At 35.9% G+C, this 25,219-nt stretch overlaps 4 protein-coding genes across 7 annotated transcripts; all 4 read left to right on the forward strand.

The window, feature by feature from the left end:
* On the forward strand, window positions 907-3,757 carry LOC109353566. The gene is made up of 5 exons (XM_019595901.1): window positions 907-998; window positions 2,268-2,357; window positions 2,448-2,975; window positions 3,155-3,207; window positions 3,296-3,757. The coding sequence occupies exons 2-5, from the start codon at window positions 2,300-2,302 to the stop codon at window positions 3,464-3,466; spliced, it is 810 nt and encodes a 269-aa protein (XP_019451446.1). The 5' UTR covers window positions 907-998; window positions 2,268-2,299; the 3' UTR covers window positions 3,467-3,757.
* On the forward strand, window positions 5,051-8,186 carry LOC109353576 (protein DETOXIFICATION 35-like). The gene is made up of 7 exons (XM_019595912.1): window positions 5,051-5,453; window positions 6,140-6,765; window positions 6,896-6,952; window positions 7,057-7,295; window positions 7,398-7,516; window positions 7,686-7,772; window positions 7,923-8,186. The coding sequence occupies exons 1-7, from the start codon at window positions 5,163-5,165 to the stop codon at window positions 7,998-8,000; spliced, it is 1,497 nt and encodes a 498-aa protein (XP_019451457.1). The 5' UTR covers window positions 5,051-5,162; the 3' UTR covers window positions 8,001-8,186.
* LOC109355485 (methyltransferase-like protein 1) lies at window positions 11,398-17,631 on the forward strand. 3 transcript variants are annotated; one of them, XM_019598673.1, is made up of 7 exons: window positions 11,398-12,578; window positions 12,633-14,113; window positions 14,400-14,483; window positions 14,696-14,800; window positions 14,925-15,033; window positions 16,148-16,299; window positions 17,061-17,631. In XM_019598673.1, the coding sequence occupies exons 1-7, from the start codon at window positions 11,585-11,587 to the stop codon at window positions 17,496-17,498; spliced, it is 3,363 nt and encodes a 1,120-aa protein (XP_019454218.1). In that variant the 5' UTR covers window positions 11,398-11,584; the 3' UTR covers window positions 17,499-17,631. The 3 variants fall into 3 exon arrangements, with proteins under 3 accessions (XP_019454218.1, XP_019454219.1, XP_019454221.1); XM_019598674.1 differs by having other exon boundaries at window positions 11,398-12,325; window positions 12,629-14,113; XM_019598676.1 differs by having other exon boundaries at window positions 16,975-17,086.
* On the forward strand, window positions 19,069-25,212 carry LOC109354622 (mitogen-activated protein kinase kinase kinase YODA-like). 2 transcript variants are annotated; one of them, XM_019597240.1, is made up of 12 exons: window positions 19,069-19,352; window positions 20,138-20,893; window positions 21,029-21,766; window positions 21,869-21,956; window positions 22,126-22,188; window positions 22,516-22,676; window positions 22,766-22,841; window positions 22,988-23,047; window positions 23,141-23,245; window positions 23,427-23,666; window positions 23,779-23,870; window positions 23,960-25,212. In XM_019597240.1, the coding sequence occupies exons 2-12, from the start codon at window positions 20,328-20,330 to the stop codon at window positions 24,486-24,488; spliced, it is 2,718 nt and encodes a 905-aa protein (XP_019452785.1). In that variant the 5' UTR covers window positions 19,069-19,352; window positions 20,138-20,327; the 3' UTR covers window positions 24,489-25,212. The 2 variants fall into 2 exon arrangements, with proteins under 2 accessions (XP_019452785.1, XP_019452786.1); XM_019597241.1 differs by having other exon boundaries at window positions 20,201-20,893.

Genomic DNA, 25,219 nt, shown 5'->3' on the forward strand with positions numbered 1-25,219 from the left:
CGGAAATTAAAGAAAACAAGGGGAAAAAACTATTACATATGAGAAAGGTCTATCTACTAGATGTTTAGAGCTCATGGGCATGGAGAGTTCCTAATACCCAATTCAGTCTGATACCTCATACTAAGTTCAGATATGTAATTTGTCATTATTTTTTTATATAGAAATGTTGAAGTCGAAGGTCTCAATTCCTCTTAGGATCTAAACAAATATACACTTTATCGGTAATAATATGGATAACTTCAAGATAGTCACTCTCCAAAATAATCTGGTGTTGATATCAATTTCTAAATTAACTCAAGATCATATTCAATGATTAGGAGTTCAACTTGGATAAAAGCGTTAATTTCAAAATTAACACCGAAACAAGATAACCAAACAATATTAAAAATTTAATAAACTTTAGTATATGAAATGGCATAGAACATCAATTTTGCCCATATGAACAATTTTAACAATTTTGTCTTTGACACTAAAATCCTATTTTACTATTTTTCATCCAAAAATATTTATTTTCAAACAAATTTATCATCTGTACAATACCAAATTATTCTCAATTACCATTCTAAAGCAAAATTGATCAACATTTTAAACATTCATGATCATCATGATTAGTATTTTTTTTGTTTCCCACATGTATCGTACTAAAAGCAATCTATCCGAGCCAGGAACATCCATAGGTACGTGAGACTAACTCTCTCAGCCGACATTTTTTTCATCCACAAGACTCAAACACGAGACCTTACTTAAGGGGACTCAAACATGTACCACTTGAACTAACGTCCGTAACTTTGTATTGCATTAAAGGGAAAGTAATGTAACTATGTAGCTTTGTAAGCAGATTGGACTGATGTAATTAGGTTTATTTTAAAGGGACAATAATGTAAAAGCAACAGTCACACTTACCGTTAAAACCCCGTTTCGTTTAATTGCGCCATGCCCTTCAAATACACACTTTTAAAATCATCCAAAAAGAATAAGAAATTTTGTGAGAATCATTTGTAAGTTTTTCAGTTTCTTCTTATTTCTTTTCAATTCAACTTAAGATTTCCTTTTAGTACAGTGTTTTTTTTTGTATTACTGATATTTTGATTGCATGATTTGGTTTTTCACTGTTGGGTTCGTGAAAATAATCGATGTTCAATCTTCAATGTGTTTAGGGTTCGTTTGCATCTCAAGTCTTGAATGAGATTTTCTGTTTTCGTAGTAAAAATAGGGTCTTTGGGTTAAACTGGCTTTAGGGTAGTCCCAAATCCCAATTGGATCCTCTTCATAAAGGGAAATATCTGCATTGTTTTTTAGGACACTGATGTGGAATTTAGGGTTGTTAGTTTAGATTAGTTTGGGTTTTGATAGAATTTAGTTGATAAATTATGATTCTTTCATGTTTGTTTGCTTTGAATTTGTTTATTTATAGCATGAAAAGTAAGGCAGGCAAGGGTGAAGGACTCTATTTATGTTACCCTTATCATTTTTGCTGCTACAATCCCAAAAAAAACAAGAGCTAGTTATTGATATTTATTAACACTGGGACTTCTTTTAATGTAACAAATTCAGCAATGTTAGCAAGTTGGATGGTTAGGGCTTTCGGTTTTTTTAGTTAAGGCGTGTGAATCTCTGATTAGCCCTTTAGCCTAGGCAAACCAGGAGTGCCGGAGGAAGTTTTTTAATTCCAGTTTCTTCACGGTAGTTCTAAATTCTTAAGAAGTGAAGTGCCTTCAGTTTTACAAGATGCATATTTTCTTGCTTTGTATCCTTGAGATGCTCAGCTGAGTATTGGGAGTTGATCGCTATATTTCAGGTTTACAGCATTAGAATTTAGATTTATCTAGACCTTAGGTGTATTGAGATATTAGGGTTTGTGTCCTAAGGTTGTTTCACTTGTTTCTTTCCGTCCGGGTGTGCCATTTCTGGTTTGTTAGCTACAGCTACTCCCAAACAAAATTTGGAAGCAACGGAATGGGGTCAGAAGCCTAGGAAACTTCTTCCTTGAAATTTCTTTGTGATTGCATAGAAATTTAGTAATCAAACTTTTCTGTCATGTTTGCGTGTAAAAGTCATCACTCTTACACTAGTTGTGTCAGAAGTCCAATGATGTAAGTGGAGAATGGTGAAAATTTGACATCTTGGACAGGAATTTTGATTTCAAGTCAAATTGTCAGGGATCTATTGATTTTTGGTGTAAATGCTTTCTTTTCATTTTTCCTGAAAATGAAAGTTGAGATGTGTATGTTTTATAAGAATGCTTAATCCTTGGACAATATGTGCAGGAAGTTGAATTGAAAGTTAGCCAGTTACGCCAATGGCAACACGAACTGGTCGCTTGTTTCAAGACCAAAACCTCAATGCCCATGTTAATGGTATGATTCTGGTTCTTTTGGTTTAAATATGTTTCAGTATTAATTGTTTGTATTTACCATTCATAGGCTTATTCTTAATCCCTGTTGCAGGACTAGGAACTGTTTCCGGGAAGGCAGATTTTACGGGACAAAGCAAGGGTAGGACTGGTGGAAGAAAACCACTTGGAGATCTATCCAATGCAGGGAAGCCCATAAACCAAGCAGGTGGAAAGAAAGCCCTTGATGGGTCATCAAAACCAGGCAAATCCTCTGCTAGTCAGGCATCCAATAAACAGCTTAAGTCTGAGAACCTCACCGTTATTATGAATGATGAAGCTGCTAATGCTAAGGCAAAAAATCTTGATAGTAACCGAAGTGCTGCCAACAAACCTTCTGAGAAATCACATACTGGTAGCAGAAACGCACTTTTTGACATTTCAAACTCAGGGAAGCTTCATGCTCCAAAGATAAAAAATAAAAATAGCCTCAAGATGAGTTCTTTGACAGAGGAAGAACCTCTTCATCCCAATGCAATTGCTGAAGAAGGATTTCTGCATGACCATCAGAAGTGTATCAAATCACAGTTTGAAACAGTGATGGATGCACATCAATTTTACAAGATTGTTGGACTTGAGAATGGTAACTGTTATCCTCATAAATAAGTTTGTTGTGCATATTTGCTGTATCGCGGTTTTTTTATTCTTTTATCTGTAATATACAACTTTCCAAACCCATATTGGACATTGAGAATGGTAACTGCTGTTCATATTGTTTTGATGAAACATGATTTTCATAAGTTTTTTTAATATTTTAACCAGATTCAGATGATGACATGCTAATTGACCTTGAACTGCCTGCAATCAAACTGAAGGTTCGGTTGTAATTCCTTATGTTTGCACTGGTCTGTCTCTGTCTGCCTGTTTTGTAATTCTAACTATAATATTTGCCTGCATTTTCAGTCTGAGAGTATGGACTTGGAATTGGAGGAGGTTCCTGAGGAGCTTCTTGAAGTGCGGTCTCTATCTTCTCCGCGTGGCTCTCCTGCAGACTCGCCAAAACTACGAACTTACTATAGTGCAACACTGTGGGAAGACTATGCTGTCAATTTCAAGTTGATAGAGTCACCATGATTTGTCTAAAACATGATTTCTCATGAATGTAAAGAACTTGATACAGTAGGTATCTTGTGCCACTGGTATCATTGCAATTGTTTTTGTTTTTTAGATATGATATCTGGTGGATTTCACTGCAATCTCTCTATCTCTTGAACAGTTCCTTGAAAATTGGAAGGGATTTAGGAATTCAAAACTCAAAGAACTCATTCATGATCAACTCATTCATGATCACTCATTGATGAACTGGAAGCATATATAAGTGGAAGCATGCATGTATGAGTGGGTGTGATTGTGATTTACATAGCACTGTACCAAAATAGTGTCACTCCATGTGGCACTTCCTTGGATTAGTATTTAAGTTTAAAATTTAATAATAAAGTACTTTTCTGACCAAGAGAAAGTGACACATGAAGTGACACATTTTTTAGGACCGCAAAAGTAACCCCTCCCATGCCTCAATCACATGCCACTTGGACAAAATTTGAAGGACCTATTACTTTTCACTATTCGTTCCCCATTACCTTTATCCATTGCACTTATTGATTCATAACTTCTACCGATCATTTTAATTCATGACTTCTACCGATCATTTTAATTCGTGACTTCTGCCGATCATTTTATTTTTCCCCCCGACACTAAACGCATTTTTGTAATTTAAACAAAAAATAGAAGCCGTGTTTCACAACACAATTTCTTTTACAAATTGAAACATAAATTTTTTAAATTACCAAAAATGTATGTCATGGGTAGAAGTTGTAATTTTGAAAAAGTGATACTACTTTCATAATTTTTTGAAAAAGGTGCACTAAAATGGTGAAGAAATATGAAACTATAAAATTTCCAAATTACACGGTTTACATTTATTTACAATCCTTTGGTTTGTTGTATCCTTTAGTTTCAAGTTTCAACCATAATACGATTTTTTATCAACTTGGCTGACTTAGTATCTGCCTTTCATTCCACCTACTTCCATCCTTATCAATTCTTGATTTTGTTCCCATTTTTCTCGAGGTAACTTGTTTAATCTAACAACAATAATGGTATACATTTTTGTACACACATCATTACGATTTTGATTTATCAACTTTTTTTCTATACATACACTCCAAGGTTAGAGAGAAGTAAAAATAAATAGAGAAAAGTTAGTACTTGTTATATTTGGTATATCTCAATGAGAAATAAGAGGGATTTTTAATTTTCGCAAATTTAATATTATACATTAGTAATTTAGTATATACAAGTTATATATAGATGTTTTTTTTTAAATATAAATGTATCATGAGTGATCATAGTAGATTCAATGTTAGAGTTATAGAATGTAAGTTAAAAATATAAATTATTAGTAAGTCTAAGGTATGAATAAGCTAAATTATATTCCCTAACTATCAATTAATAACAAACATTAAAAGAACCGACTTTATAATAAGAAAAAAAAGACTTAGGATTGAAACTTGTAACGTAGGATTGAATATTGTTGATGCACCAAACATTCAAATTAAAGTAGCTAGTTATGGAATCCTTAGAAAAAGTGCATTTAGTTATAGTAGAGTAGAGTAGGTAAGTAGGTATATATATACGGTGCATGGAGGATATTGAAGATAAGAAAGTGATTCACTAATACCTAACGTTACGTAACAAACTTTTGAGGTTGTTCCATAACCTGTGTCAACTTCAACATTCAATCACTACTACCATACACACGTGTACGGTGATGGACAGCATTCCTCTGCTGATCAATGGTGTTGGGGTGGCGGAGGAGGTGGTGGTGGTGGGGGAGGATGGTGACTATGTGGCGGTGAAGGGATTGAAGGAGGTGAAGAAGGTGTTTTGGATAGAAACAGTGAAACTGTGGGAGATTGCATTGCCTATAGTTTTCAACATATTGTGTCAATATGGTGTTAACTCAATCACTAGCATCTTTGTTGGTCATCTTGGTGACATTCAACTCTCTGCTGTTTCTCTTACTAACTCTGTTATTGGTACTTTCGCTTTCGGCTTCATGGTTAGTTATTTACTCACTTATTCGGTTTCGTATTTTATTTTCTCTCTTTAGTGTATATGTTGTTTGACACACTCATTTTGGTTCATTGTTCGAGCTTTTGTTAATTTTACCTGAACCCCATTATATGTTTTCCATTTTTCCTTTGAGGGTAGCCAGAGTTTCTTGCTAAATTTCAAATCTTTTTTGGTTTGGTGTTTACTCTCTCTCTCTCTCAAATGGTTTTAAATATATATGTTGTTTAACCCACATTTTGGTTGTTTGTTTGCTATTCCTTCTACTCATTTGAGCTTTTTGTTAATTTTGCTAAACCCCATAATCATTTTTTCTTCTTCTTTTGATTGCAGGTAAATTTCAACTGATTTTATCTTATCTGATTAAAATTTCAAATTTAATGACTTTAGTTTTCTTTATCATGTAAGAAGGCCAAAGGAATGATCATGTAGAATTTGTGTATTTGGCTTTTGTTTATAATGGTTATGAAGATGTAAAGCATTTGTGCACCATATTTTTTCCTGGCCACATCTAATTTTTCAGTATCAAGTTTATCTTCCAGTGCATTTGTTACTTTGTGTTGCTTACTTATCAATAGTTATTATTGCAAACAAAATTGTTGAAATTGTACTTGTTAACTTTCAAGTGTTGCTTGTCAAGAACATAACCTGATGTTACTCTAACAAAACTTGTAGCTTGGCATGGGAAGCGCAACAGAGACACTCTGCGGTCAAGCTTATGGTGCTGGGCAAGTTAACCTGCTTGGTGTTTATATGCAACGTTCGTGGGTAATTTTGTTCGCCACCAGTATTTTACTCTTGCCAATATACATTTTTGCTGCTCCGATTTTAAAGGCTCTTGGCCAACAGAAAGATATCGCTGATCTTGCTGGAAATTTCGCTCTTTTAGTAATTCCTCAATTCCTTTCACTTCCCTTAAATTTCCCAACCCAAAAGTTCCTTCAAGCTCAAAGTAAGGTTAGCGTGATTGCGTGGGTTGGGTTCGTGGCTCTAATTTTGCACATCGGTATGCTGTGGCTCTTAATTTACGTATTCGATTGGGGCCTAACCGGTGCAGCGGTGGCGTTTAATATCACTAGTTGGGGAATCACAGTGGCTCAACTTGTTTACGTAGTGGGATGGTGTAAAGAAGGATGGAATGGTTTATCATGGTTGGCTTTTAAGGATATTTGGGCTTTTGTTAGGCTCTCTCTTGCATCGGCTGTAATGCTTTGCCTTGAAGTCTGGTATATGATGAGTGTTATTGTTCTTGCTGGCCACCTTGATAATGCAATCATTGCTGTTGATTCTCTCTCTATATGGTAAGATCATACTTTCATAGTGGAACTTATATGCTGCATATGAAATATGTAATATCACTAGTTAGTATTAGTTATTGAAATTATGCATGATACTTATTCTTTCTCTAATGCATTCATTGATGTTATATAGTATGAATTACAATGGATGGGAAGGCATGCTCTTTATTGGTGTAAATGCTGCTATCAGGTATGCATACAAAAGTTATGTCTTATTGTTTTATATATTGTGATTAATGAAATTCTTTGTTCTAAATCTGATTCTGGTCTTTGTTATGTGGTTCACTTTTTCAGTGTTAGAGTTTCCAATGAACTTGGACTTGGACATCCAAGAGCTACGAAATACTCGGTCTATGTGACAGTTTTTCAGTCTCTATTCATTGGGATCTTTTTCATGGCTGTAATTTTGATAACTAGAGACTACTTTGCTATCATTTTCACCAGCAGTAAGACTGTGCAAGATGCGGTTTCGAAGCTAGGATACCTCCTTGCTGTGACAATGGTACTAAACAGTGTTCAACCAGTGATTTCAGGTATGGTGAAATTTTTGGCACCTTCCTCGTGAAGTGTAGTTAACGAGTCATCGATTTATCTTATCCTATTTGTAATTAGCAAGGCTGAAATCGTTCATGCAGGTGTTGCGGTTGGAGGTGGGTGGCAGGGGCTTGTGGCTTACATCAATGTCGGTTGCTATTACTTGTTTGGCCTTCCAATGGGGTTCCTTCTTGGTTATAAACTAAATCTCGGGGTTAAGGTATGTTTACTCTACTTCTATTTCCATCAAATCCTCATTCAAAATCGGAAAAAAAATCATGAATTTGGTATAACATAACTAGTTTTTCTCCATTTAGTGAATCCACAAAAAATAAGAGAAAGAAATAGAGAACTCTCTCTAATGATTCTGAATTTTGTTTCATGTTTAGGGATTATGGGGAGGTATGATATGTGGAGTAGTACTCCAGACCTTGATACTCTTGTTCATACTTTACAAAACCAATTGGAAGAAAGAGGTATGATATGATGCCCTTTTGCAATATGATACTGGAAATGGTGTTAATTGTGTTACAAGAAAACCAAAACCAAAACCAAAATTCTCTGCTTATGGATAAGTTTTCACATACTAAGCAACATAGTCACTGTTTTTTCTTTATTATTTGCAGGTGGAAGAAACGAGTCGACGAATGCGTAAATGGGGTGGGCAAGACAACAAAGTTGATAGTGCAGTGGCTTCTGCATAAGCTCTTCACTCTAACTTAATGCAGAACCAATGCTCAGTTGATTTTCAATTGTACTCTTTAGTAATGTTAGGGCCAATGGTGTTAATAATCATTCTCATCTTTCTTATTGTTTTTTGCTACCTATAACTTCTTTTTGGTGAATGTATATATTTCTTGGGTCAATAAAACATGATCTCTCTAGCTATCTTATTTACAAAAGACCAATGTTGTTTGATTTCTAAACCCAAGTAACTCTATAACTCTTCAATCACATGTCCCTTAAGTTTAATATTACAAGATAAGTGACAACGTAAGGATAAGTTGGGTTTCCCAAAAATGAAGCCTTTAGAAATGTATTGTTCCTAATATGCTGTTTGGACCTGGGTGTTTCAAGATGAATCCAAATGAAATAGGTTACATTTGTATAACACAGTATAAACCAACATTTCAAGGTCTTTGGTGTCACTCTTTGTAGAAGCAAACTTCTACGTGTAGAGGCCAATTTTCGTCATCATTTTCTTTGAGATACTAAGAGCTAATATGTCTGTAATAGAATAGATATGGAAGTGAGATTTTAAAAATGAAGAAAAACCGAATATGAGGATGAGGGAGATTATTGAGTGGAAGAAGCGAAGATGACAGAACTGAAACTGGGAAATTGTTTTTTCACCTGTTTTCGATAAAAGTCCCACACTGGGCAGTGTATTGTATGGAGTAAAGTGACTGTGCTATAAAAGAAGAAAGCCATTGGGCATTAAAATCACGCAGCCGTGTGTTAAGCACAAAGCGAACTATTCTTTCGCCTTTTACTAAAGAATACCGTGTGCTTGTCACTTTAAACGGCATACGCTTATTTTTGGGAGAGCTTTCCTCTACTGGAAGGCTTTACAATAATAGTTTAAATTTTTCTTTCAAATATTTCTTTCTGTATAATTTATTGCTCTATACTTCGTTATTTTTTTAAAGTGATTTCCTTCTTTGGAATCCTCTTTAATACATGTTCGAATCTTTTGGCCTTTCAATTTTTCTCGATGTATTTACTTTCTATTATCTTGGCTTTTAACACCGTTCTTTTATTTTCATTATTGGGTGTGTTTAACTTCTGGTAGACAATGTTAACGTAATTCTATCTTAATTACGTTTGTCTGAGCAAACGCCGAGACATAGATGCGAGGGTGCCAATAAAAGTGAAGGAGTCATGACTGAGATGCAACTATGCTAGCAAATAACTCAGAAATAGAAGATAGGGTCACTATAAGATACATGATCAGATACAAAATTGGTTCTGCAATACTTGACCAAATATTTTTATAAGGTCACAGAATATTTATTAAATCTCAGGCATGAATAAAAAATTACCAAGATATCATTTGTAGCAAATAGATTGGAGAAAATTGAGTGTCCACAATTCCACCAATCAATTTCGTCATGTATGGACACTATTTATGTGTAGCTTTGTTATTTATGAATGTTTTAAGATTTGCTGTGAAATGATATGAAGCAGCTTATGCCTTGAACATGATCTCAAATAATTTGAATTGAAAGCTCACTGAAAGGTTAGGCAATAGGGAAAATGATGGTGGGTTCCTTTGTGATTCTTTTGGTTAATAATGAACTCATGAAGGGTGCAATCACCATGATAATGTACTAACTAAGGACTTGTAGTCACATCTAGTGCAAAGAAAAAATAAACTTGAATATTACAGACTTGCAGTTAAACTTGGGCTTCTTAAGTCATTCTAACTTGTCAATCATATGAATTCCAAAAGCACTAAAACAAAATTGATAAAGGAAAATTTTGAGAACGACCTCTCAAGTTTATTGCAACTAATTGTATTGTTCCCGGAATATGCTGCGCTTTTAGATATTATGATGCCAATTACTATGAAAAGTATGCTATAGAAAAGATATATGAAAGTGAGATCAAAGATGAAGCAGCGTTAATTTGTGGTTGTGGAAGCGGCACAGCTGACAGAACCCAGAGTGAAGTGTCTGATTGGAAATTGTTTTTCTACTGTTTTCCACCAAAGTCCCACACTGGGCAGTGTATTGTGTGGAATAAAGTGGATACAATATAAAAGCAGAGAGCTATCTTGTGTTATAAGCACGGAGCTGTGTGGTAAGTACAAAGCTAACTATTCTTTCGCCTTTTACTAAAGAATACCGTGTGCTTGCCACTTTAAACAGCATACGCTTATTTTTGGGAGAGCTTTCCTTGACTGGAAGGTTCCACAATGCTAGTTCAAAATTTTCGTTTTGTATAATTTATTTTTTCTATCACATATGACAAGTAGACAGATTCCATTATTCTTCCCTCTTTCCTTCTTGAGGCTGAACAGATTACTTTTTTGGAAAAAAAAGTAGTCGTCCATTTTTTGTTAATAAATTTTGTATATGAAATGATAGCCTGTTGAGTCTTTTTGATTTTTGAATGACAATATTTGAGATCACCTTCTGTACTTTTTGTTAACTTGTGAACCATTAAGCTTTAACCTTATGTTAAACAAAATGGAACACCTTATTCTGATTCACGAGAAATCATGGGTTCTCTTTTGAGGGGATATTAGCACATGAATTAAATGATTTTTTTTTTGCACTACTAAGAGTAGGGTATTCCCGCCTTTTTGGGTTCTCTTTTGAGGTTTGTGGTTGTCCATCCAATAAATGTCGTTCACATGAATAAACTCTCGACCATGAGGATCCAATTGGTTTTATACTACTAAACCAACATCTTGTTGGTACATAAATTAAAAGATTTGCAAAGTGCTTAGGCCATTTTATTGTGTTGCGGTATAATTGTAATTTAATATTTTAAAAAACGTGTTAGGAAAGGTGATTGTGGTGAGTGATTATGCATCTATTGTTGAATTATTGAGAAGATAATCACCATCTCATCTGTTCTTGGATACAAAGGGATTGACAAGTTGGTTGTATGTACATACTTTGTGGGAGATATATACTGTGAACCTGAACCTGAACCTGAACCATTATCATTTATTGTTGATTGATTAGAGGCTTCAGTACTCTATTTTAGTTACAAATAAATAAATGAAACTTCATTGATGTTATGAGAAAATCTGGTTACAAAATAATTAACACACTATTCTAGTACTACTAAACAATTGAACAATAAAATACAGGAAACATTGTAGAGTATTATTCTTGTCACCATTCCAGTATTAAAAAAAGAACAATAAAATAACATACATCGATGAATAAAATTTGTACATGGAATCTGATTTAATATCTATATCCTAATAGTGTAAGTAAGAGTTTTTATACAGTTAATAATCATCCATCATTGATTTTTTTTTTAAATTATTATTGGCTTTTAAAGAAAAGTATTAGAAGTCGATGATTTATGATATAATATTGCATCTAATTGGGGACTTGTGATTTGTTTTGGTTGAGGCAGAAGAAAGCAAAGAGCGGTGAGTTTGTGTCACTCTCTCAACTTCTCCGGTAACCGTAATCCTCTCTCTCTCTGTTTCTCTCTCTATTTCTTCAATTCACTTTTTGAACACACGGTTAGTTAGGCTTGATTCTTCAATAACTCGATATACGAATTCGGTTAGGTTTTATTGATTTGAATTCCCTATTTCGCAATGGATTCCACTGACAACATTCGTCCTCATTCCACGAGCGAGAGGGATGACAGGTCAATGAAGTATGTGGAAGAGGCTGAAGAAGCTTCTGATGGAACTGGAACAAGGAAATTCTATAGTGTTAATAATAATAGTAGTAGTAGTAGTAGTAGTAGTAGAACTGATACTAGGAAGAGGTCTAGTGGATTAAGCCGAGCCGATAGTGATGACAACAATGATTATGATTCGTGGTCCAAACAGTTGAAGAAGAGGCTAGAGGAGAGTGCACTTGATAAGTTGAGCAGTTGGTATGAGGATGGAGAGTTGGATAATAGTAATGGAGATAAGAGTGCGAAATTGGAGCATGATGGTTCTCATAATAGGACTAGGATCAAGGATGATGGGTCGCGCAATGTCCAGGTTGAGAAGGTGGATAAGGATTATAGATATGTTGAAAAGATTGATAGCGGCCGAGAGAAGGGTTATGGTTCTTCTGAACAGCTCAGGAGTTCGAGAAGGAGATGGGATGAGGCGGATGTTGTCCAGAGGAATGAGGATAGTTTTTCTGATAAAGGTGATATCAGAAGTGGTAAATCTTCTGATGCTAAGAGGGAGAGTTCTAGAGAAAGGAGTGGATCTGTTAGAAATGAACATGGGGAGAGTAAAACCAAGGTAGTGGATCCCAGCAGTGATAAGGTTGTCAAATCTAATAGTAGAGATGATAGAAAAGCTGATTCCGAGAGATGTAAGAGTAAAGGCGGCAGGTTAGAGCCGCTAGATGTTGGTTGTGAAGATAACAAACTGGACAGGGACAGAACAGAGAAGTCGAGGCACCAGAGAATGCCCACCAGTTATAACGCTGCTGAATGCTGGGATAGGCCATTAAATGCAGATGGGGATGGGAATATGCGGATTAGGGATAAAACTACTAGAGAAACTGGGAACTCAAACAGATCTTGGACACCTGAGATGACTGGTAAATGGCATCAAGATTCAGAAAACTCAGAGATGGACTATGAAAGAAGTAGTAGCTTTAAAAGGAAGGACCTTGAAAATGATGTCTATAAGGATGATAGATTCAAGGGAAAAGATGATACTTGGCATGACAGGAAGAAGGATTGGGAAAATACTAAAGAAATTGGGAAAAGGAGGCAACCAAATAGTATTGACAGCGATTCAAAAGGCGACGACAGTGTCTTGGATCACAACAGAGATTGGGAGTTTCCTAGACATGGTTATGACAGGATCGACAATGAAAGGCCTCATGGCCGGGCTGGTGGTAGAAAAGATATAATCAGGGGGGAAGCTGTTAAAGCAACATCGAAGTTTGGAATTTCAAATGCCAATTATGATGTGATAGAGATCCAACTCAACAACCATGGGAAAACAGAATCTGTGTCCAACCTTGCCAGGAGAACTGAAGCTAATCAACAGTACAATGCCAAATCGGGTGCTAATGATGAAGAATGGGCATATCGTCAGGAAGAAAGATCAAGAATGAACGATTCATCTGGTTCAGGGTTACCAAGTGAAGATATGAAGGAGAGATACGGTGATGATGACTATGATGTTAATGGAGGAAGAGGGAGAGGTCAGAAAGGTGTTGTATCTGGTCATAGTATTGGTGTACAAAGTTCTAGTAGTGGTGGTTCACAGCCTCAATATGAAAACATGGAATCGGGATCCTTTAACAGAGCTGGTCCGCAGGGAATGAAAGGGAATAGGGTTGGCAGAGGAGGAAGGATTAGGCCTACTGGGAGAGACAACCAGCAGGTTGGAATGCCGTTGCCGATGATGGGATCACCCTATGGACCTCTTGGCCTTCCTCCACCTGGGCCAATGCAACCTCTTCCCCATGGTATGTCACCTGCACCGGGTCCCCCAATGTCCCCCGGAGTCTTCATGTCTCCATTTCCTCCAGCTGTTTGGCCTGGAGCTCGAGGTGTTGATATGAATATAATGGGGGTTCCATCTGCAGTGTCTCCCGTAACCCCAGGGCCATCGGGCCCAAGGTTTAGTGCTCCTAACATAGAGAACTCACCAAATCCTGCAATGTATTATAACCAATCAGGCCTGGGAAGGGGAATTCCCCCTAGCATTGTTAGTCCTGGTTTTAATCCTATAGGACCGATGACTCGAGGAACACAGCCTGACAAACCTCAAGGGGGATGGGTTCCTCCTAAAAGTGGAACTCTTGGTAAAGCTCCTTCCAGAGGTGAACAAAATGATTATTCTCAAAACTTTGTTGATACTGGTATGCGGCCGCAGAATTTTATTAGGGAGCTTGAACTCACAAGTGTTGTAGAGGACTACCCTAAGCTTAGGGAGCTTATAACGAAAAAGGATGAGATTGTGACAAAATCGTCTTCTGCTCCTATGTATTATAAATGTGATCTGAAAGAGTTTGAACTATCTCCAGAATTCTTTGGAACAAAGTTTGATGTCATTCTTGTAGACCCCCCATGGGAGGAGTATGTGCACCGTGCCCCTGGTGTTGCTGACCATATGGATTACTGGACATTTGAAGAAATTATGAATCTTAAGATTGAGGTACGCTATTGTTCTGTTTGCACCACTCATTCTTTTGTTAGGCTTGTTTTAGCTTGAGCATTTTCATCATCACAAGAGAGCCTTTATGACCTATTGAATTAACTGGTTGTGCTAAGTATTTTTAATCCTCTGTGCTGCAATTGAACTATAAGGTTAAAAATGCTGTATTGAAGCCTTTACCAACCTTATAAATTGGATGTTTTGGAGCCCTTTTCATATAAATGATTTCCTTTTATAAGGGTGTCTTTTGAATTAGACATCTCATTTGGTTACCTTTTTTCTTAAGGCTGTAGCAGATACGCCTTCCTTCATCTTCCTTTGGGTGGGTGATGGTGTAGGACTTGAACAAGGTCGTCAATGTCTAAAGAAGGTACACAATCTGGATGTTGGAATTGCCATCAGGATTTAGCTCTAATTGTTGGTTATGGTTCTTATAATATCCTATTGATACCCTCTATTGCTTGCCATCAGGATTTCGCTCTAATTGTTGGTTATGGTTCTTATAATATCCTATTGATGTCCTGTATTGCTTAATCTCTTTCTTTGTATTCTTTCTTCTTCATGGGGGTTGGGCGTCTTCAGTGGGGATTTCGTAGGTGTGAAGATATATGCTGGGTAAAGACAAACAAAAGTAATGCCACTCCAGGACTGCGACATGATTCACATACTTTATTTCAACATTCAAAGGTCAGTTAAATATTTTCTTGTGGACATTTCCTGCTTTGTTTTAACATTTGAGCTTATATACAGTTATTTGATTCTTAAGTAAATATAATAATCTTCCTTTTGGAACTGTTTTGTTGTGGTTAAGGAACATTGCTTGATGGGCATAAAAGGAACTGTTCGTCGAAGTACTGATGGCCATATAATTCATGCCAACATTGACACAGACGTAATTATTGCTGAAGAACCTTCTTATGGTTAGTATTATCAATTGAGCATATAAAATAATTTTTTTTAGCTGTTTTCATACTTCAATTTGGAGGGAAAACCTCATTACAACGGTAAGGTTGCTCTTGAATGATCAAGAGGTCATGGGTTCAAGTCTTGGAAATAGTCTCCCCGCTTGCGGGGACAAGGCTGTATACATCTACCTTCATACATCTACCCTCCCCAGACCCAACTAGGTAGGAGTCTCGTGCACTATGTTGTCCTTTTGTCTTCATACTTCAATTTGCCTTTTCTTTTTTTACATATTTATGGTCTTCATTTTTTTGTAAATATTTAATCTAAGATGGAATAGATGTAAGCTGCAGTGACAATAAAACCTTTTCGGTGGGGTTGACACATATATCAAACGAAACCTATGTTCAGATAAAACCAAGTTTTTGTATAGGCTATTTAGATCAAGGTCTTTTTACACTGTTTTTCTTATATTTTTCCTTGGTCTTCCTGTACCATGTTCTATCGGCTTATCCTTCACTTGGTCAAGTTTTCTTATGAGGGCCTCTATAGGTCTTCTCCTATCATTGATAAACCATATTTGGTGAGATTATGTCATCTTATCCTCAACAGTTACGACTCCATAATAGGAATCAGCTGCAAAGCAACAAAGTAATATTGGAGAGCAGAATAATGTGAAGAAGTAATTTTACACGGAATCAGAGAGCAGGCACAACATCTGAACCAAGAGATCTTTAGATCCCACCTTCTTATACATATATTCCTTGTATGCTGAAAGGATGCTCCAGTGGAGAAGCTCTTTCTTTGGCTTCTGGTCATCATAGGAAATTTAATAGATAGCGCACGTCAATCAACAATAATTTTGTGTTTCTTCAGTAGGCACTTTTCATCAATCTTGTTTTATTTGATGCTTCAGATTGTCCAGAGCCACCTTTGTCTTGGCAAGGAGACAAGCACTTTTACTTGTCCTTCAAAATGTTGGGCATATGTTGAAATTTATCATAACCAAAATTGTGTAGAAGCAGTATAAGATAAAACGTGTTGTTTCCTATATCTGCCTTAACAATTGCAGTGTTTTTTAACGGAAAACTGAAAAAGGCACCTCTTCAATGGCTTGCTCACATGTTGCAGGCTCAACACAGAAGCCTGAAGATATGTATAGGATTATTGAGCACTTTGCTCTTGGTAGGAGGAGACTTGAACTATTTGGTGAAGATCATAATATCCGAGCTGGCTGGCTGACTGTTGGTAAAGACTTTTCATCTTCAAACTTTAATAAAGAGGTAAGCAATTTCATCTTTCCATCTCGCATTCTTATTTAATTAATATATTATTTTTCTGTTTCTTCATTTCTTTAGAAGTTGAGTCAATTTTGCACCATCTTATCTGTTCATGTAGGATATTATGAGCAAGTTTATTCTGAGAACAGTTTTCGCATCATAGATTGAAATGTAGAAAATTAATTGAGACTCCATTTTTAATGGTGTCATTTTGGGATCTAACCCACTGGAAACATTGGTTCAGTGGCCGTTATAATATATCCGGAGTAGTATGTTATAAGCAATTATTAAAAAGTATCCATGTATAAATTCTGTCTATATGAACTTGGAGAATTTGTATGAAGTAACTGGAAGCATGGTTTTTCTTTTACCATATTTGAAGCGGATGCTGAGGGAATTTGGGGTGAGAAACATGAGGTCCTGAACCACCTGAGGTTTCTAGTTTAAGTAATTTGCTGGAAAATTTATTTCACTTCCGCATGCATTCCCTGGTACAAGTAGAGATGTACTGTTATTGCATACGGTACAGTTGTCATAAATCAGGCTTCAGTTCGTAATTATAACATGCTTTTAGCCTCTTGCTGCAGTAATACAAATTTTTGAAACCTATCTCTTAACTTTTTTGCTCTTTTGGTGATAGTATTTCCTCCAGGGATAAGAATTTAGTCTATATCTTAGGAACCAACAGAGTTTGTTTATTTGATGCTGGTTGTCTGTGTTCTCTTGAGTGATTAACCACAGTGAATGAATTTGGATAAATTCAGGCATATATAAAGAGTTTTGCTGACAAGGATGGGAAAGTTTGGCAGGGAGGTGGAGGACGAAATCCACCTCCAGAGGCACCTCATCTTGTGGTTACTACACCTGATATAGAGGCTCTTAGACCCAAATCACCTATGAAGAATCAGCAACAGATGCAGCAGCAGCAGCAGCAATCAGTATCCATTACTTTGACGACGCCTAGCGTCTCAAACAGAAGGGCGGCTGCCGGGAATTCACCACAGAATCTAACTTCACTCGGTGTCAACCAAGACTCTTCTAGCTCAAACCCTTATACTCCAGCTCCTTGGGGTGAGAACTTTAAGGGAAGTGAAGGCTCTGCATTGCCTTCAGATGATAAACTTAATGATATGTATGCCTTTCATGGACCAGCAACAACCTATTTGGATTTTGAATCATACAGACAAATCAATATGTTGTAGCAGCATTGCTCTCAGGATTATGTGCATATTGGTAAGTCATTTGTCCATATTATTGGTTGTGTGCCTCACTAGTTTTGTTATTACTTAAGCCACTGTTCTTAATAACTTCAAAGTGAATCTATTTGTGTTCTTATACATATTAAATCCTTCTAAGAATCTCACTTTTAAGAATGAATATGAAGAATTTAGATAAAATCATTCTTACTATGTTATGTTAGGAAGAAGGGAGAAAAATGAATTCTTTTTATGGTAGATTTCTCCAATTGTCCATAAGAAAGAAGCATGTTTATCAATCAATGAAAGTATATATATATATATATGTATGTATTATATTTATGAACGCATTACAAACAATAAATCTCTGTTCACACTTCTAAGTCTTTCATAAAATTATTACATTTCTCGGTATTCGGATGACTTTATAACGTTCATATCTGTTATCGTCCATTTTAGTTTAATATATTTATGCAAGTACTATTATCATATCATTATTGATATATTAAATCTTAAAGAAATAAAGGTAATGTATATGAATAATGTATGTAAAAAATTAAGAGAAAAAAATATATGTATTAATAATGAAAGAGTTTTATACATTGATCATTCATAATTTATTATTTATTTTCAACCATCGTGATATTTACTGTGTATAAATCTTTACGGTAATAATGTATAGATATTATACTTAAAAACTACATTATTAAACATATAAAAAAGGTAACACAATTAACTAGACTCCGTATTAAAGTACCAAACTTTACTTTATTACTATATTAAAGTACCTATATTGTGATACTCCGTATTAACTCACTTTTAGGGACTATATAATATAATATTCTAACAAATCGTTTGGCACTTATTTTTTAGGCGAAGCTTTTTAATTTAATATATATCATGATAGCTACTCAATCATAAAGCACTACCAAAAAAAGATGCAAACACTCCCAAATACAACTCAATCATAAAGCATCATTTAGTTTATTTTTTTATTGCCAACCATGTCAACTATCACCTATTTACTTCCATACCTTTGGTTTGAACTTTGATTGTATCAAAACCAAATGCCACAATCCATGGAAGGTGTAGTGCTACAATATTACATAACTCTCTTTTTTTTGGTAAAATTATTACATAACTTATTTTGGTTCCTCTTAAAAAAAATATCTTAACATTGTGTGAATTATAATATGCACTTTTTCTTCTTATTTTTTGAAATTTTCTATGAGGCAAAAGAAGAAGAAAATCACTCTATCCAAAATATATACCACATATGAATTTCGTTGGGCCATTTAATAATTTGGTATAGTAATGTATAATATTAATAAAAAAGTATTAATTTCACTAATTTTTTTTAAGAACACATTTCCACATGTTTTGGCAAAACATGTTTTTTTTAGCAAATCTTGTCTTATTTTTTAAAAGTTATTTCTTATTGGGAAAATAAACTACTTCTACTTAAAGTTAATACTATATTTGAATGTTATAGTGATTTTTAATACTTTGGTAGAGTTGAATATATATAACAAAGTTTTCATGTCAATTAGTATAATAAATAATTTAGGTATTTTTTATTATTAAGATTTAAGAAGAATCAACACTCATTGAGACAAAGACCCTTTTTTCACTCTCTCTCTCTCTCTCTTTCTCCACGCGATCTCTTTCACTGTCTTTCATTTCCGAATTTTTCACAACAAATCACTCCAAATTTCTTCCCCATTTCTTCTGTTTTATGTTACTTTTTGGGTCTCTCGTGGAACTCTTCAAGGTTCAGGAACTTTTTCTCTCACTTAGATTTGAGCTGAAAACTTGTGCACTTGGTTCACTTCAGATTCACCCAGTTGAGCAATAATTGAAGTAAGTTTCCATCTTTTTAACATTTTTTGTTACCCTTTTGTTAATATCACTTAATGATCAACAACTTAGTTGATTTAGCTGTTTCCTATGCTCAATCCTGTGATATTGGATCTGTGTTTGAAGTTGGTTTTTTTAGCAATGGGTTGTTATTTTAACTTGGGATTCTCATAATTTTGATTCAGTTAGAGTGGGTGAATTCGAAAGTTTGAATCTTTATTCTATTTTATTTTCTGGGTATGTGGGAATCTGTGTATTGGAACACTTCAACAAACCAGAAAGTAATCAATATATGTATATTAGTTTGATTTGAGAGATCAGTGTATGTTTTTTTTTGAAGATCTGACTAGAAGAACTCAGGAGTCAGGATAGATAATTTGTGCTGTAGGTTGCTAACTACAGAAATTTGAGCTGATGAAAATAATGAACATTATCTGTTTGGATAACCATTGAAGTTTTGAGAATTTTATCATCTACATACAAGACTTGTCTAAGCAATGATTAATAGATGTCATGTCACTCATGTTGCATAAGTTTAGATTGAGCAAGGAGGTTAGGCCGCTATAAATTGTTGTTTAATTCTGAATTTCTGACTATTGAACTTGAGGATTACAGGAACTAAGTATTAGCTGATGGAGTCGAGTGATTTACTTGTAGAATGATTAGTTAATCCATTGCTATATAAGGACTTGCTGATTAAGACTATATATTTGTGTGTGTGTTTCTGACAAAAAAATTAGTATATGAATCTTTTACTGATTGGAAGTACATGTTTCTCTCTGATGCAGGCTTTTTGACATAATTTTCATTAATTTCTGCCTCGCGCTCTAAAGTTGCTGCTTTTTGTTAAGATTAATTGCTGGATCATGACATCTATAACTCAGGCTACAAATGTATGTTAAATGATATATTTTAGAACCACTAGTGGGATCCTTTTAAGAAACTTGCTTGCAGCTTCTCAATATATAGAATATAAATATGCCATCATGGTGGGGAAAATTTTCATCAAATTCAAAAGAAACCAAGAAGAAAGCAAATAAGGAAAGTTTTATTGACACATTGCACCGGAAATTTAAAATTCCATCTGAAGCTAAACTAAGTGGTAAAAATGGAGGATCTCGTACTCGTAGACATGGCAATGACACAATTTCAGAGAAGGCAGATAATTCTCCTGCTAACTCAAGATCTCCTTCGCCTTCCAAAGTAGCAAGGTGTCAAAGTTTTGCTGAAAGGCCTCATGCTCAGCCATTACCACTTCCTGGCTTGCACCCTTCAAGTTTAGGCCGAGTAGATTCTGAAATTAGCATATCATCGAAATCAAGACTGGAGAAGGGCTCAAAGCCATCATTGTTTCTTCCGCTTCCAAAACCTGCATGCATGCGTGGTAGGCCGAACCCTTCAGATTTTGATGGAGATCTGGTCACTGCTTCAGTTTCTAGTGATTGCTCTGTTGATAGTGATGAGCCAGCTGAGTCACGTAACCGCAGTCCTCGGGCAACTGAATCTGAGACTGGGACTAGAACTGCTGCTGGCAGTCCTTCCAGGTAGCCTCTTCAAACTGTAATATTCTTCTAGATTGCTTATATCATTACTTATTATTCATGTCCAGGTCATTTGTGATTGCTTGCATTGGATATGCTTATATTTTACTTTACTCATACATTGCCTTTTCTCTGAAGATTGACGCACAAGGATCAATCAGCTGCTGTTTCCCAGCTAAATTCAAGAGAAGCTAAAACACCAGCGAATATTCTTAGTAATCATATGGCTTCTACTTCACCAAAACGGAGGCCTTTACGCAACCATGTTCCAAATCTACAAGTTCCTCCTCATGGTGCTTTCTACAGTGCTCCTGACAGCTCCTTGTCAAGTCCATCTAGAAGTCCATTGAGAGCATTTGGCACTGATCATGTGTTGAGCTCTGCTTTTTATTCTGGAAAGCCATATTCTGAGGTCAATTTCATTGGGTCTGGGCACTGCTCTAGTCCAGGTTCTGGTCAAAATTCTGGGCATAATTCAATGGGAGGGGATATGTCAGGACAGTTATTTTGGCAACCAAGCAGGGGTAGCCCTGAGTATTCTCCAGTACCTAGTCCCAGAATGGCTAGCCCTGGTCCAAGCTCTAGAATTCAGAGTGGAGCTGTCACACCTATTCATCCTAGAGCTGGGGGAACACCAAATGAATCACAGACAGGATGGGCTGATGAAGGTAAACAACAGAGTCATCGTTTGCCCCTTCCTCCATTGGTTATTACCAATTCCTCGCCTTTCTCTCATTCAAATTCTGCGGCAACATCTCCATCTGTGCCAAGAAGTCCAGCTAGAGCAGATAATCCAATGAGTCCTGGCTCACGCTGGAAAAAAGGAAAGCTGCTTGGTAGAGGCACATTTGGACATGTCTACCTTGGCTTCAATAAGTATGTACTTTAGACCAAAAGTTCTTAATTTCATTTTATATATTTTTTCTATATATGGGTTGTTATGAAAATTGCTTGTTGTAAAGTGTTTGTCTTTTTTAGTGATAGTGGTGAAATGTGTGCAATGAAGGAGGTTACTCTGTTTTCAGATGATGCCAAGTCTAAGGAATGTGCTAAGCAATTAAATCAGGTAAATTATTTCCTTTAAAATCTAGTGAGATTTTTTCTCGGTAAATAATTTATTTCCTTTATTATGTGGATCTTTATATTTTGTAGTTGTTTTAAGTTTAACATAGCTATGAAAACCTAACTACCGGTTTTCTGCCAGGAAATTAATTCTTTTTTTGATGGTTTGGCAGGAAATTAACTTATTAAGCCGTTTAAGACATCCGAATATTGTGCAGTATTATGGTTCTGAAACAGTAAGCTCCCTCCTTCATTTCCTGTTTATGTATTCCAATTTGGCACGAAATGTCAGCATTCACATTTTTATGTTTTTGTTGGGAAGTAAGTCCCACATTGCTGACTCATACTCCTAGGCATGCTTTAAATATCTATCGGATTCCTCTTCTCATGGCCAGTTGGTTTCGAGATGGAACCTTAACTGTTTTACCTTTGCTGTGAATGATGATGACTTATTTTGGGATTTGTTCTAGACTGTCCATTTAACAATATAGTTGTAGAAATATCTCAGCACTATTTGTCTTTGTAATGTACTTACAGAAGCTGCTGAATGATCCCTTGAACAGGTAGATGACAAACTTTACATATACCTGGAGTATGTATCTGGAGGCTCCATATATAAACTTCTTCAAGAATATGGGGAATTTAGTGAACCAGTTATTCGTAATTATACTCAACAAATTTTGTCAGGGCTTGCTTATTTACATGCTAAAAATACTGTCCACAGGTACGGTTTCATTTAAACTATTGCTGCACCATTTAATACTTAATTTTTTTTGAACTTCTGATATATCTATACTGCATCAACTTGTAAAGGGATATCAAAGGAGCAAATATACTGGTAGATCCAAATGGCCGGGTCAAGTTGGCAGACTTTGGCATGGCAAAACATGTAAGCTAGGAAAAAATAATTATCCAGTCTGTTATATCTGTAATCGAGCTAAATGAGTTGTATATGAAAATTGGGTTCTGCTGTTTAATGAGTAAGATTTCATGATTTGTTATGTCTGCCTTACTTATATCTTTTACAAGTTGCAGATAACAGGGCAGACATGTCCATTATCATTCAAGGGAAGCCCTTATTGGATGGCTCCTGAGGTTCGAATACCCCCCCTCTTATGTTCAGTTTTTTTTTATATTTAATTGCATTTTGATTTTCTGACCCAGTATATTTGCATTCTGATTATTCAGGTTATAAAGAACAATGGGTTGAACCTTGCGGTGGATGTATGGAGTCTTGGATGCACAGTTTTGGAAATGGCTACAACTAAACCTCCTTGGAGTCAGTATGAAGGGGTTAGTAATTTATGATCATTGATCAGAGCTTTTATTTAATACTTTTATTATTATTATTTTAATACAGTGTAAATATATTTATATATTTACAAAGCAATGATTGCATTTCTTGTAATATAAAAGACACCCTTATAAATTACTCTTTCTTATGGCTTGACATTTTTGCATGTTACCATGACAGGTTGCTGCCATGTTCAAGATTGGTAATAGCAAGGAACTCCCAACAATCCCAGATAGTCTCTCATTTGAAGGAAAAGATTTTGTTAGGAAATGTCTACAACGTAATCCGCGTGATCGCCCTTCGGCCAGTAAATTATTGGATCACCCTTTTATAAAGTCTACTTCACCTTTGGAAAGATCTTGTCTGGGTCCTGAAGCTTCAGACCCTGTTTCGTGGATTACACATGGAGTAAAAGCTCTGGTGCCCAAGCTATTTACAACATAAAAATTTAGTTGTTTTGCCTGTGGTTTCTTATCCGGTATCTTGTTGCTAACTTGCTATCATAATTTCTTGCATCTTTGATAAATTTCAGGGCATTGGACAAGGGAGAAACCTTTCTATCTTGGACTCGGATAGACTCGCTGTTCATTCTTCAAGGATTTTGAAAACTAATCCTCATGCAAGGTCTCTCTCTCTCTCTCTTTCTCTCATGCACACAGTCAAGGCTGCTGACATTGCTAATGGTAATCTAAAATTGTGTCATTGATCTACAGTGAAATACACATTCCAAAGAATATATCTTGCCCTGTCTCTCCCATTGGAAGCCCACTTTTGAGGTCAAGATCGCCACAGCACATAAATGGGAGAATGTCGCCTTCTCCAATATCAAGCCCTCGGACTGCTTCTGGTGCATCCACGCCTCTCACTGGTGGCAATGGTGCCATTCCATTTAGTAATCACATAAAACAGTCAGTTTACTTTCAAGAGGGTATTGGAAACATGCCAAAGTTGTCCTCAAATGGTGTGTACATGAATATGAATGGCCCTGTTCATCACGACTCAAGTATTGACATGTTTAGAGGAATGCAAATGGGGTCTCACATTACCTCAGAAATGGTTCCCAATGAAAATGATGTTCTAGGTAAGCAGTTCACAAGGTCTCATCTTACCGATCCATATGATTTTCAGTCAGTCTTGGCCAGTCGTGTTGGCCGGCAGCTGCTGGGGGATCAAGTTAAGATTAATCCATCCATTGATCTAAGTCCCAACTCATCGTTGCTCAGCCGGGGAAACGGTTTATGACATCAGGAATTTTCGTGGGCTCACTCATCCGAGCAACACGTTGAGTTTCTTACAATGCCTTCGGTTGCAGAGTGATATTCATTGTTCCATTTGCAAGGATTTAATTGTACAATAAAGAGCCTAAGCAAAGGAGAATCAATGTTAATAAAATTGCATTCGAGAATAGGATAGTACGGGGGCACAGAAGTGCGTTTTGCATGGCTTCAGGCACAGGCTTATGGAGTTCAGTCCTGTGTGATTTTGTGAAGTGCCAAACCAAACCATAGCATGAAACTTTCTGATGTCTGATTTCTCCATACCAAGTTTTCAACTCAAAATGTTGGCCAGGATGAAGTTGTAGTTGTATGTAACAATATTTAAGATGCAGCATCAATGCATAATGATAAGGCAGGGGGTTTGGATACTAGAAATGACAAAGTTGCAATGACAACTGCATCTTTTGGAACATCTCATATAGATGCCAAAAAAGTTAAATTTCATAGAACTTAACTTTTATGTTTTTTGGAAGGTCAGATATATTGCTGTACAGAAGATGGAAAACTGTATTGTGATTTATGCATTTATTGACAAGGAAGTTAAATATATGTGGAAGAGCCATGCCTCTCTAATTTAATTAAGGACTCAGATGTATTACTGTCACTGTGTATTGTACTACTGGATCTGTTTTGTATACTATTAACCACAGTAAAATGGAAGAAATGTGATCTTATGATCCTCTTATTTAGTTTACA

Source organism: Lupinus angustifolius, chromosome LG08 (genome assembly GCF_001865875.1).
Source record: "Lupinus angustifolius cultivar Tanjil chromosome LG08, LupAngTanjil_v1.0, whole genome shotgun sequence".
Classification (NCBI taxonomy): Eukaryota; Viridiplantae; Streptophyta; class Magnoliopsida; order Fabales; family Fabaceae; genus Lupinus; species Lupinus angustifolius.